At 41.6% G+C, this 12,095-nt stretch overlaps 1 protein-coding gene across 10 annotated transcripts in view; it reads right to left on the reverse strand.

Annotated features, from left to right (window-relative positions):
- PLD5 (phospholipase D family member 5) overlaps positions 1 to 12,095 on the reverse strand; it is a 235,978-nt gene that overhangs the window by 83,140 nt on the left and 140,743 nt on the right. For 7 of the 10 annotated variants that reach the window (XM_014579599.3, XM_075924841.1, XM_014579602.3 and 4 more), the window contains one exon: positions 855 to 902. The exons of the other annotated variants lie outside the window; for them this stretch is intronic. In XM_014579599.3, the coding sequence (XP_014435085.2) occupies positions 855 to 902 (48 nt within the window). The remainder of the gene's footprint in view (positions 1 to 854; positions 903 to 12,095) is intronic. 10 annotated transcript variants of the gene reach the window in all.

Genomic DNA, 12,095 nt, shown 5'->3' on the forward strand with positions numbered 1-12,095 from the left:
AAGGCTGCCCAACACATCCTAATCTGAAATTTTGTTTTTGGTTGCTTTCTTAACTTTTCCAAATTTTGTTTGGGCTGAGATTCCTTTATGACACGTTTTCTGCCTCAAGATGAATTCTGTTGGAAAATTTCAGCCAAAAGGGTTCAGCTATTTTTGAGAATGGGGCGAGACTAATATGCAATGGCAAAAGAACTTTTTGGCCAGTCTGAGTCTGCACTAAAGCTTTTGTTGGCATAACTACCTCAGTTGGGGATATAATTTTTTCACACTCCAAGTCCCAACTGACACAGCTTTGTCACCAAAACATTGCAGGGACCGCACCATTGAAAGACAGCATTACGTAGGCCCTAAAATATTTTTTGAAAATTGTACCCTGCCCCTCCAACAGCACAGTATTCCCTCACCACCATCATGCTGATGTTTTGGTGAATGGAAAATGTGAAGGAGTCATTCAGTTTCAAATAGCTTGCCACAGACTGAAAATCCTACCTTGAGACACCAGTAAAGAAAATATGTACAAAAACAATAACCCCCACCAGAAACTAATAAAAATAAATGGACAGTGCACATCTATTTTACTGTGGAATATGAAATATACTCAAACAGGCTCAATCCTGTGTTACAGTAAATCAAAATGGTGCATTCAAACTGACTGTCAAAAGCTTAGCAGCTTGTTTTCCCTTAGCCACTTTTTGGTAAACCCCAAAATGTCAACATTCAAAATATGGAAGCTTCATGGAGAAACTGGAGGGTTTTATTTTTCTTCTTTTATTTCTTTTTACAGTTTTCTGCAGCCCTGTGAAATAGCTCTTTATTTCATGCCCACATTTTTTCCTCTTTGCAGGATGACTTACCCCCAATTCTGTTGGCCACCTCAGCACAGGATCCTGTTTCACTCTTCCCTGTAAAGTGAATGAGAAAATGAGCCTGTTTTTGTGGCTGCTGCTGAATTTCAAAAGGGGAGAGGAGTGTGTCTTCAGAACATTGCACCCTCAACCACCCTTAAAGACCCTGCCATCTGATCCTGGGTTAGAGTGGAGAGGACGGACCAAGGTAAAGCACTGGAATTAAACTGGCCTCACAACAAGTGGACTCAGCTGTCAAAAACACTCATATTCCCACGGAGCATCCATAATTCTGAATGTTGACATTGTAATGGTTCTGCCCACTGCTCAAAGCTTCCCTTATTGAACGGGGGATGCATCATGCCCATGCAGCACATGCAAAGCCATGCATGATAATGAGATAAAAGGAAGGTAAATTAACTGAAAAAAACCCCAGCTCAATGATCAAACGGAAATACAGTTCCAAATAAATCAAACATGATCCTTGTCTTTTTTCTCTCACCTTCAAGATGGAGATACACCTTGTCTTCTCACTGGCCACCCCCTTTCATTGGAAAGTACAGATTGTGCTATTACAAACCAAAGCAACATAGTGTGGAAATGAAAATGCTATGCCATGCATTCCACTGATCCTTTTTATTCCTCTTTTATATCAAATGCCACACAGAAGCAATGGCTAGGGAAGAAAAATGCTGACTTTTCTGTTCTCAACATTTCTCCAGGCTGCGATAACTAAGAGGAAAGCTGGTCTTCTGTGACAATTCTCCTCTTCCCCACCATTTGCCCTTCCCCCACAAGCTAATGTAATCAACTCCTGTTCTTTATTCTTTATCACACCACCAGACAGAGGACACGCCTAAATTTAACTTACAGAGTGTGTGTGTGTGTGTGTGTGTGTGTGTGTGTGTGTGTGTGTGTGTGTGTGTGTGTGTCAGAGAGAGAAAATGTCTTTAGAACCTTCACTATAATTTCTTCCCTCAGGAGTCCCACTTATTGTTCCTTTCACGCTTGGAAGTAGGCTTACATGAGTTTTCCAGGCTCTTGGTACAAGCAGAGGAGTTGGAGGGTTACTTTAAAAAAAAACAAAAACAAATGAACAAACTGGAATTATCTTGTAATTTCTAATTCCCCCCAATGGAAGGGTTTATAGCCTTAGGTTTGGCACCACATAAGGGCCATCTCTTAGGAAAACCTTAAATCAAATCATATCCCCATGTACAGTGAGTTTAAAAGAAGGAACTGAAGTCCTTCTCCTCATCCCCCCTGCACAGATGTTTTCAACCTTTTCTATACCATGACTCTATGTTCACGATAGAAAGCCCACAGGTAAAGGTGAATAATGGAAGAGGGTGCATGTTCCCTCCCCATGCTCCTGCCAAAACTATCCCAATCCCAGTGCAAGCAGCCGTAGGTTTATGCTTGTTGCAGAGCTTCCTTCTTGTGCTGGGCCTGGAGCTGCTGTTGTAACTTCACCAGCTGGGGGCCGTGGGGAGAGATCAATGAGCATCGGATGCACCCACTACAGCCGAGTCCCCTCAGTGTGCAGTCGCTGGTTCTCTCTCCTAGCTGGACACTCCACTGTTACTTCCCCCACATTCCCAAGCACCACTTGGAGCACAGCCAGGCAAAACCCTTGAGGGGGGAGGGGCTGGATGTGCAAAGGTACGCAAAACTTCCTCAGGCATGTGACCATCAGCAAAGTACAATGACTACAGTGGACTCATGATGAGGACCTTCCCCTTCTATAATTACTGCCTAGCTGATTAGGGAAAGGAGCTATTAATAATAGACAACTCTGGCCCTGGATGCAAGTCCCTTCCCCCCATCTCCAAAGCTTTTCTGCTCTTGTTAATTCGGAGTACAGTTGAATCTCAACATACATATACACAGTATAACATTTTTTATCATTAACAATTTACCACCTCTGTGAACATTATCCTTCTTCTTGCAGTAAATACAGATTTCTTCTTGCAGAAAATTGCCTGTGCTCCCAAGTTTGGGAGGAACTTCATGCAAAGAAAGAAAGACAGATGTATAAATGAAGCGTGCACACAACCTACTAAAGCATAGCTGGAGTTGGGCAAGAAAAAAAAACTGAACAGAAAAGTGATACTCCAGCAAAAGCTGCATATAAAAGGTACTGATTAAACACTGAATTTTCTGTTAAGCACTACCTGTTTCATACAGCACACCACACAGCATGATATTTTTATGCAAAACAATAATCATAGCTCAGAAAAATGAAATCACCTGAGTGAGAATTGAACATCCCTAGCTCTATTTATTCCTGCCTTTGTTGGTCTCTCATCGTATATGTGCGAGAAGCACCTCAAACTTCATTCTCTGTCCCATGATTTTTTATATTTGTATTTCAGTAGCACTTAGCAGCTCACAGAAATTGGAGCCTCATTCTGTGCGGGCACTGTACAAAACTACACCACATCAAAGTCCTTGCTCCAAAAACCAACAAACAGGACAGATAAAGTATACATCACTACAGAGAGGTGAAACTGAGGGCATGGGCAGATGACCATTTTCACAGAATCATAGAATAATAGGACTGGAAGGGACCACAAGAGGTCATCGAGTCCAGCCCCCCGTCCTCAAGGCAGGACCAAGCTCCGTCTACACCATCCCTGACAGATGTCTATCTCACCTGTTCTTAAATATCTCCAGAGAGGGAGATTCCACCACCTCCCTTGGCAATTTATTCCAATATTTGACCACCCTGACAGTTAGGAATGTTTTGCGGGGCCCTGGGCAGCATAATTCCGCGGGGCCCCCTCTTTGCCACAGCACATGCACAGTGACGCCATGCGCATGCGCAGCGGCGCCACGGCGCATGCACGGGGCTTTCTGAAGCGCGGGGCCCGGGGCGGCCACCCCGTTCGCCCTGCCTTGTATCCGCCCCTGGCTGAGGGAGACTGAGTGACTCACTCAGGTTTACACAACTCTGTGATAGAGCTAGCAACTGAGCCTAGCTTTACTGTGTCCCAGGTGAGAGCATTGCGCATAAGACTGTTCTTTGTCTCATGGGAAAGGGCCTGTAGGTGTGTACATATGACAATCTTTTCACTGAGACAAGGAAGATGAGGTAATATCTTCTATTGAATCAACTTCTGTTCATAGAAAATAAACTTTTGAGCTACACAGAGCCTGTCTTCTTCAGATCTGGGAAAGGTATTTTTTCTAGGTACCTTTCTCAGACCTGCAGAAGAGTTCTGTATAAGTTGTGTAAGCTCTCATTCACCAATAGAAGTTGGCCCAAACAAAGATATTACCTCACCCACCTTTTCTCTCTAATAGTCTAGTACCAACATGGCTAGAACAACACTGCAAACAGCCTTTTCATGTGAGCAATAGTAAAGTTATTCTAGCAACAGTATATTTCAAGTAGAAATATCACTGATTACTTCAATGGCCATGACAGATATCAAGATGCCAGAGACATGAGTAAGTTTAGCTTTTCCTCATTCTTAATAACACGGTCATAGACAAATTCATACTGTGGATTTTGATTCTCATTCTTAGCATTCATGATCATTTCATATTCATGTTTGAGTTTCACATTCATTGCAGATTCCTAAGAAAAACAAGAACTAAACATACCTATCACCACACTTCTACTTTTACAGTACTTTTTAGTTTGTAGGCATTACCTGAATCATCTGTTTCAGAGGGAAATTATATTCAGGCTTTTGACTTTTATTTTAAACGTTCTTGCTTTACCTCACACTGTGATGGTACAAAAACCACCACTGCTAATATCAGGGGGCCCTAATCCTGCACCACTAAAATCAGTGTTGTCAAAGGGAGCTTTGCCATTGACTTCATTAGGCACCAGGTGTCAAACATGGAATTCCCTCTTTGCTATTGACCCTTGTTAGTGTTGAAACAGTGATGTCTAAAAAGGCAAATTCCGCAGTGTAAACAGAACCGTAGACAGGGTATTATTGATGTAGTCAACACTACAGCATAACAGTTGTAAACTATTCAGATACTAATGAAGTTGTAATTCAAGCATAGAACCAAGTCACATCATTCTCTTGTGCTCAACTCCAGCCTGGGGAATGATAGGAAATGGAGCATGCAGAAAGAAAGGCAAAAACAGTTGCACTCCTGTAGTATTGTCAATTAATTCCTCAGCTCAGATGTTCACAACCTCAATGTAAGGCAGTGGTCAGACCATGCACTTCCTGGAGAAGTCCTGCCATAGCTTCTTTATTAAGATCATTGAATGTGACTAGATATCTACAGCAGGATTTGCAAAGTGCTCACTACTAAACATTAATGACACCAGAGGTAAGCCAATGCTGAATACTTTTGCCCATTGACTTGAAAAGAGCAAAGCCAGTCCAATGCTGAAGAGAGTAAAGCTGATCAAGGTTTTACCAAAGAAATATTTGTGGGAAAATAACAATTCACCAAAACTACAACTTTTTGCAGGAGAGAGTCAGTTGCATTCAGGTGATTGCATTTTTCAAAATTGTTGAAATATCCTGTTTGATATTTTCAAAATGAAGGGTTTTCGGTTCAAAATGATTTTTTGTTTCTAAATGAAAGTTAATTTATAGTTAAAAATTATTAAAAAAAAGAGAAGAAAATGGTTGACATCTAAATAAAGATTTCTGACGTGATCAAAATGGACCATTGCAATTGGCCCAAAGTGAATTTTTTTTCCAGATATTTGGTTTACAGGGTATGTTTGGTTTTTGTTTTGCAGAAATTTTAGATTTTTGGCCTGATTTGGGATGAGGAAGTTGTTTCCTTCCCAGTTCTAGTGCTCAATACTATTGAAAATTCCATCCTTATTATTACATGTCATATCTTTTGACAACAACCATTCATTTACATATTTCAATAATATCTTAAATATTTGGGAGCCTTCACAAGCCTACAACACACATGGTCATTCGATGTCTGGCCAAACTATTCCTACAGATCTGGAAATATCTGTTTGTCAGAATATCTAGTGAATGTGTAGAGACCTATATATTTCTATATTAAGACAATGTTTATGTATCTTTCAGAGTAGAGACATGATTCATAGTCTCATGAAAGGGCTTGATTCTGCTTAGTGACAGCTGATAAACATGTCCAATAATTAAAACAAAAATGAAGAGTGATTAATAATAAATGTAAATGTTATTTGTGACTTCAAGTTCAATATAATTTAAGTACTATTAACAGTAGGTAAATTAAAAATAAGAGCTATACTTATTAAGCCCCTGGTTCCTACAAATGCAGAGGTCAAACTTCAACTATGCCTACAGGTATGATATCTGTAACCTAATGCAGCACTCCAGAAGTGTGCTAAGAAGTAGAAACAGATACTAACCTCATTTCCTTTGATCTGTAAGGGTATGTCTACACTACCCCGCTAGTTCGAACTAGCGGGGTAATGTATGCATACCGCACTTGCTAATGAAGCCCGGGATTTGAATTTCCCGGGCTTCATTAGCATAAGCGGGGAGCCGCCATTTTTAAATCCCCGCTGCTTCGAACCCCGTGTAGCGCGGCTACACGGGGCTCGAACTAGGTAGTTCGGACTAGGGTCCTATTCCGAACTACCGGTACTCCTCGTGAAACGAGGTGTACCGGTAGTTCGGAATAGGCACCCTAGTCCGAACTACCTAGTTCGAGCCCCGTGTAGCCGCGCTACACGGGGTTCGAAGCAGCGGGGATTTAAAAATGGCGGCTCCCCGCTTATGCTAATGAAGCCCGGGAAATTCAAATCCCGGGCTTCATTAGCAAGTGCGGTATGCATACATTACCCTCCTAGTTCGAACTAGGAGGGTAGTGTAGACATACCCAGAGACATTAAAGAATTCTTTATTGTCATTCTTGAGGTAACAGTTTTGGTTTGGTTTGGGTTTTTTTTTTTTTTTTTTTTTTTTTTGAAAGCCACAAACCTTATGGCAGCTTGAAATACCTGGATCTCTAACTGCACAAACAAGAAGCACAAACATCTCTTCCTACTGATCTAGACCTCTTCCATTTCTCCTCCTTCTTCCCCACCATTTCCTACAAAGGCATGAATCTGCTCCCTATGGCTATGTCTAGACTGCAGGCTTCTTTCGAAAGAGGCTCTTTCGAAAGATCGCGTCTAGACTGCAGGCGGATCATTCGAAAGAGCAATCCGCTTTTTCGAAAGAGAGCACCCAGCGAGTCTGGATGCTCTCTTTCGAGGAAGCCCTATTTACATGGAAGAACGCCTTCTTTTGAAAGAGGAACTTTCGAAAGAAGGCGTTCTTCCTCGTGAAACGAGGTTTACCGCCATCGAAAGAAAAGTCGCGTTCTTTCGAAATTATTTCGAAAGAACGCGGCTTGAGTCTGGACGCAGGGGAAGTTTTTTCGGGAAAAGGCTACTTTTCCCAAAAAAACCCCTGAGTCTGGACACAGCCTATGTGTTCCATTAGCGTGAGTTCAACATAGAGTGCACTCTTCCTTAATAGTTTAGTTCCCCATATCACATTGGGGTTATTCAGGTGAGCAGGGGGTACGGGACCTAACCTTATCTTGTAAGTTTCTTCGAACAGGGACTTTATCTTATTCCCAATTCTCAATAGTGTCATATGATACCTCACATACTATCTGTACTGGCTGTTGTAAGAAGTCAGCTGCTATTTACTTATTTTGGTTTTGTAATTCCTGTCAGTGCTGCCTATCCCTTTTTGTCCCTGCATCAGTCAAAATAAATAAGTACAATAAAATGAATATGTAAATAATAATAAACGAAAATGATATAGTAAGAAAGGGGGGGAATGGCAAATAAAATAGGGGGAAAATCAAGTAAGATTAATTAAGCAAGAAAATCCACTACTGTCCTCAAAAGAGTATTAACAGTCACTATCAGCTAAAATAAAATCATAATTAAAAAGGATTCAGATTCCATATACAAAGTAATTGACAAAACAAACTGCTAATTGGGAAACAATAAACCTGCACTGCTGAGAGACAAAGACTGGTACGGAATTACACATACAAGGAGTGGAAAATTTACAGGAAGAGAAATGTTTCAGTCAAGTCGACTGAAACCATAACATACTAGCCAAAAAAAGGCTAAAACCAAAACCTTGAAAATGAGCTGTAATAAGCTACTGACAGAAAGGAAAAAAGAAACAATAAGGAAGTATCTGTACAAACGGTGCACTAAACTCTGGCCCTGATACAGACGGGACCCAGAATAGCAGAGAAGAAATGCATATGCTGGGTGTATATGTACAAGGATATGAGAAACAAGGGGGTGAAATTCTGATTCCAATGAAGTAAATGATCCTGGATTTCAACCCAGGACTTTGTATTATGTAAAGTTTTGAAGTAACCTTACATAATATTTGCATAACCTTACAGGCAATAGTAATGGAGATATAGCCGTGTTAGTCTGGTCTAGCTGAAACAAAAGACAGGACTATGCAGCACTTTAAAGACTAACAAGATGGTTTATTAGGTGATGAGCTTTTGTGGGCCAGACCCACTTCCTCAGATCAAATTGTGGAAGAAAATTGCCATGACCATATATACCAAAGGGATACAAACAAACAAAAAGTGAACACATATAAAATAGACACATCAGATTTTAGAACAGAGGAAGGATGAAGAGGGGAGGTTAATGTCTATATCATTACCTCATAGACATTAACTTTCCTTCCCCACTCTCCCTCTGTTCTTAAATCTGATTTGTCTATTTTATGTGTGTTCACTTTTTGTTTGTTTGTATCCCTTTGGTATATATGGTTGTGCCAATTTTCCTCCACAATTTGATCTGAGGAAGTGGGTCTGGCCCACAAAAGCTCATCACCTAATAAACCATCTTGTTAGTCTTTAAAGTGCTGCATAGTCCTGTCTTTTGTTTCTTACAGGCAATATTTGCTATAGATATGTTTAGGATTATTTATTTTTTATTTGATGAATGAACATTTGTAATTAAGGCCCCTGGATCTGGCTTTCAGTTAACTGCTGAATTTGGATCTATCAATGATAATTTTCCTGTATCTTCTGACTTCAAAGGAGGTAGAACATGGAGGGAAGAAAATGGAGCATTAAATCAAAGCCATGGGAATTGAATAATCTTCTCCCTCAAAACTGGCATAATCTTCTATGGACAGAAGGACAGCCCACGGATGGGAAGACATATTTAAAGAGATTGCTGTCCAAACCCCTCTCCAGTATAACCCTACTGAAATCAACTGAATTACACCAGGATGATCTGGCCAAAGAAAGAACTTGTTCTCTCCCCATGATGCTCCCCCCACATATTAAGAACATGGCTGCTGCACACTTGGGTCTCTCCAGGAATGGAGAGCCAATGGTAGGCACTCTGCACCACTTTTGCCTTGCATCGAAGTTTTACAGGAGGATGACTGGCAGTGCAACTAAACAGGGGAACCTACAGCCTTCCTTCCCTTTATGCCTCCACTTCATCCCCTAAGTGCAGAAGAAATGTTCTCCAGGCTGACTTATGTGAGGATGGCACAAAAGGTCACTTGTGTGAGGAAAGAAGATTGTGGAGGACTGGGAATAGGTCACAGACCTACTTTTATGTGCATCTGGAAGCTCTGGTATCCAACACAATCAGCCTGAAAGGGCTTTCATTGCTCCAGTTACCCAACACTCTACTTACACACATGCTGAATGCTCAGGGTTTATGCTCACAGACTGAATTTGGCCCACAGTCCTCATTTCTCACTTTTTTTTGGCAGTGGGACAAAATCCATCTGACAGATAAAAGGAGTCTGTGATGCCAGGCACTTTCATAAACATCAGAGCCAACTGTCAGCTCATTTCACGTCACGGCCCAGCACTTCTCCAAGCCACACCACACTTGGGTTCTCTAGGTCTCTAGACAACCACAATAGAAGATTGAGTCCAAATGATGTTCATTCTTTCTATTGGCACTTCCTCAGTCATGGATTTTTCTCCACTCTCTCAATGATATTTGCTGCATCAGCAGTTGAACTAATAAGGGCTAACACCTTTGCTTAGGAGCTAATTTATAGAAATGCTGAGCACTCAGCTGCATCTGAAGTCAATGTGAGTTATGCTTTGAACATATAAAGTGCTATAAAAATGCTGTACTATGAAAAATCAGCATCTCAAGCCCAGCACCATCACTTTTGTCCTGAATTTTTTATGCTTCCATTCCCCACCTGCACAGTGTGGATAATAATCCTTTCCTACCTCACAGAGACATTATGAAGATGAATTCATTAACATTTGTGAAGCACTCTGAATCACAAATGATGAGCACCATAAAAATGCCCAGGAGAAAAATAATTCTGTTTTGGGTCGTATTTGATGATGATTGGTAAATAAAGTCGAGGGCCACACATTAAATGATTAAGATAAAAGGAAATATTAACCATTTCCTAAAGGGAAAAGTGGCTATTGAGAGAGCATTGTCCATTCTGTGCCCAGAGGGCTTAATCCTACTCTCACTCAAGTCAATAGAAAACTCTCATGCAAGGAGTGGTGCAGGATCAAGCCCTGAATGAAAAAGGTCTTCTGTAGAAAAGATAAAACTTGTTATTAAAGGCTGTATCATAATGCATATGCACAAAGAGGCTGAATGAAGGTTGCATGAAGAACTTTTAATGCAACATTTTCTAACTTTTGAGAACTTAACTTTGCAACCTATACCACGTTCTTTTAAAACATATTAATTAATGTAATTTATATTGCTATGGCATCCACAGACCCTACTCAGTATCAAAAAGCAAGAAGGCATAGACCCTCTCCTAAGGAAGGCATAGTCTAGGACGACACACAAAGGGTTGGGGGAGAGAAATGCAAACATTTTATTCTGTCTTCCTGACAATCAGTTCAATTCTGCTCTCCCATTCATGCATTCTCTATTTCTTATTGCCCAACCAATTCAATACTGTCCCCTGATTCCATCTCTTCCTCCCCTTCAGAACGTCATATGCTTACTTCCAAAGCCCAGGCAGCACATTCCCAAAATTCTCCTTAGCTGGCAGGGACTCAAGTAGATATGAGGGAAGGCTCTTAGGCACCATGGGCAGAGGTCAGTGCTGGCTCTCCTGCTTGCTTTGGGGTAAAGCTGCTGCTGGGTTGGGAGAGGGCTCAGAAAAGCCACTCTGACAGGCCTCATGAACTGAAAGCTGCCTGCTGTTCAACAGCTCTCTCTGTTTCTCATGGGTCTTTGCTGTGACAACAGCACTACTGGAGATGATGGGAGGCCCGAGCTGCAGCTTCTCCAACTGCTTCCAGTCAGCATATCAGCATGTGGTGCTGGGACAGGAGACAGTGTCCTCTACTGACCCCAGGCATCAGCCAGCATGGCATGACAGAATGGGGTAGCACCAGAAGAGAAAGGACAGCTCTCCCCCTTATTTTCTCTTGTACATCTGTTGTTTCCTATATTTGCCAACATGCCTAAACCTGCATGTTCCATGTCTCAGACCAGAAATATCAACCTGAATCTAGCTCATTATCTATTTGTAAAGAGACTTGACCCCTATTCTCTTATAATTCCCTTTGAACTTTTTTTCTATCACTTTCAGATATGAGCTATTGACAGACAATGTTTATCTGTTATGGTTCTGTCAGAAACTCATAATCTGGGCTGTCTGGACAACTTTGATAAACACAAAAACCTTTTAGTTGTGACCTACATATACACCATCATAAACAAACCATTTAATCTATATTATTAAAAAAAGTTTTTCCTTCAGGATGACAGAGTGACATTGCAGGGCAGTAGGGGTGGCAAAGAGGCCTGATGTAGTGAGGGTCTAAAAAAGCTCCAGTGGCAGGGCAGCGGTGAGGCCCATGGTGGGGGGTAGGGGACCCTCCCAAAGAGGCCCAATGCCTCTTGGGGTCACTCCAGCCCCTGAACTGGGTCTGGGAGGCACCCCAGGCCCTGAGCCAGGGTTGGATGTCCCTCCAGCAGCTGCCCACCCATTGTATGTTTTGTTTTTTTCAGTTATGGTATGTCTACCCTACAGAGAAGATCGACGCTGCCACTGTCAATCATCCAGGGTTCGAATTAGTGGGTCTAGTGAAGACATGTTAATTTGAACTGAGAGGGGCACTCTGGTTGATGGCAGTAGTCCTGCTTCAATGAGGAGTAAGGGAAGTTGAAGGAAGAGTGGTCTCCCTTAGACTTCCTGCAGTAGAGACAGCGCCAAAGTTGAGTTAAGGTACTTTGACTTCAGCCACGCGATTAAGAGACTCAACTTCAGCTACATTAATTTGATATTATCCCATAGTGTCAACATAACCTAAGGC

This window comes from Pelodiscus sinensis, chromosome 3 (genome assembly GCF_049634645.1).
Source record: "Pelodiscus sinensis isolate JC-2024 chromosome 3, ASM4963464v1, whole genome shotgun sequence".
Classification (NCBI taxonomy): domain Eukaryota; kingdom Metazoa; phylum Chordata; order Testudines; family Trionychidae; genus Pelodiscus; species Pelodiscus sinensis.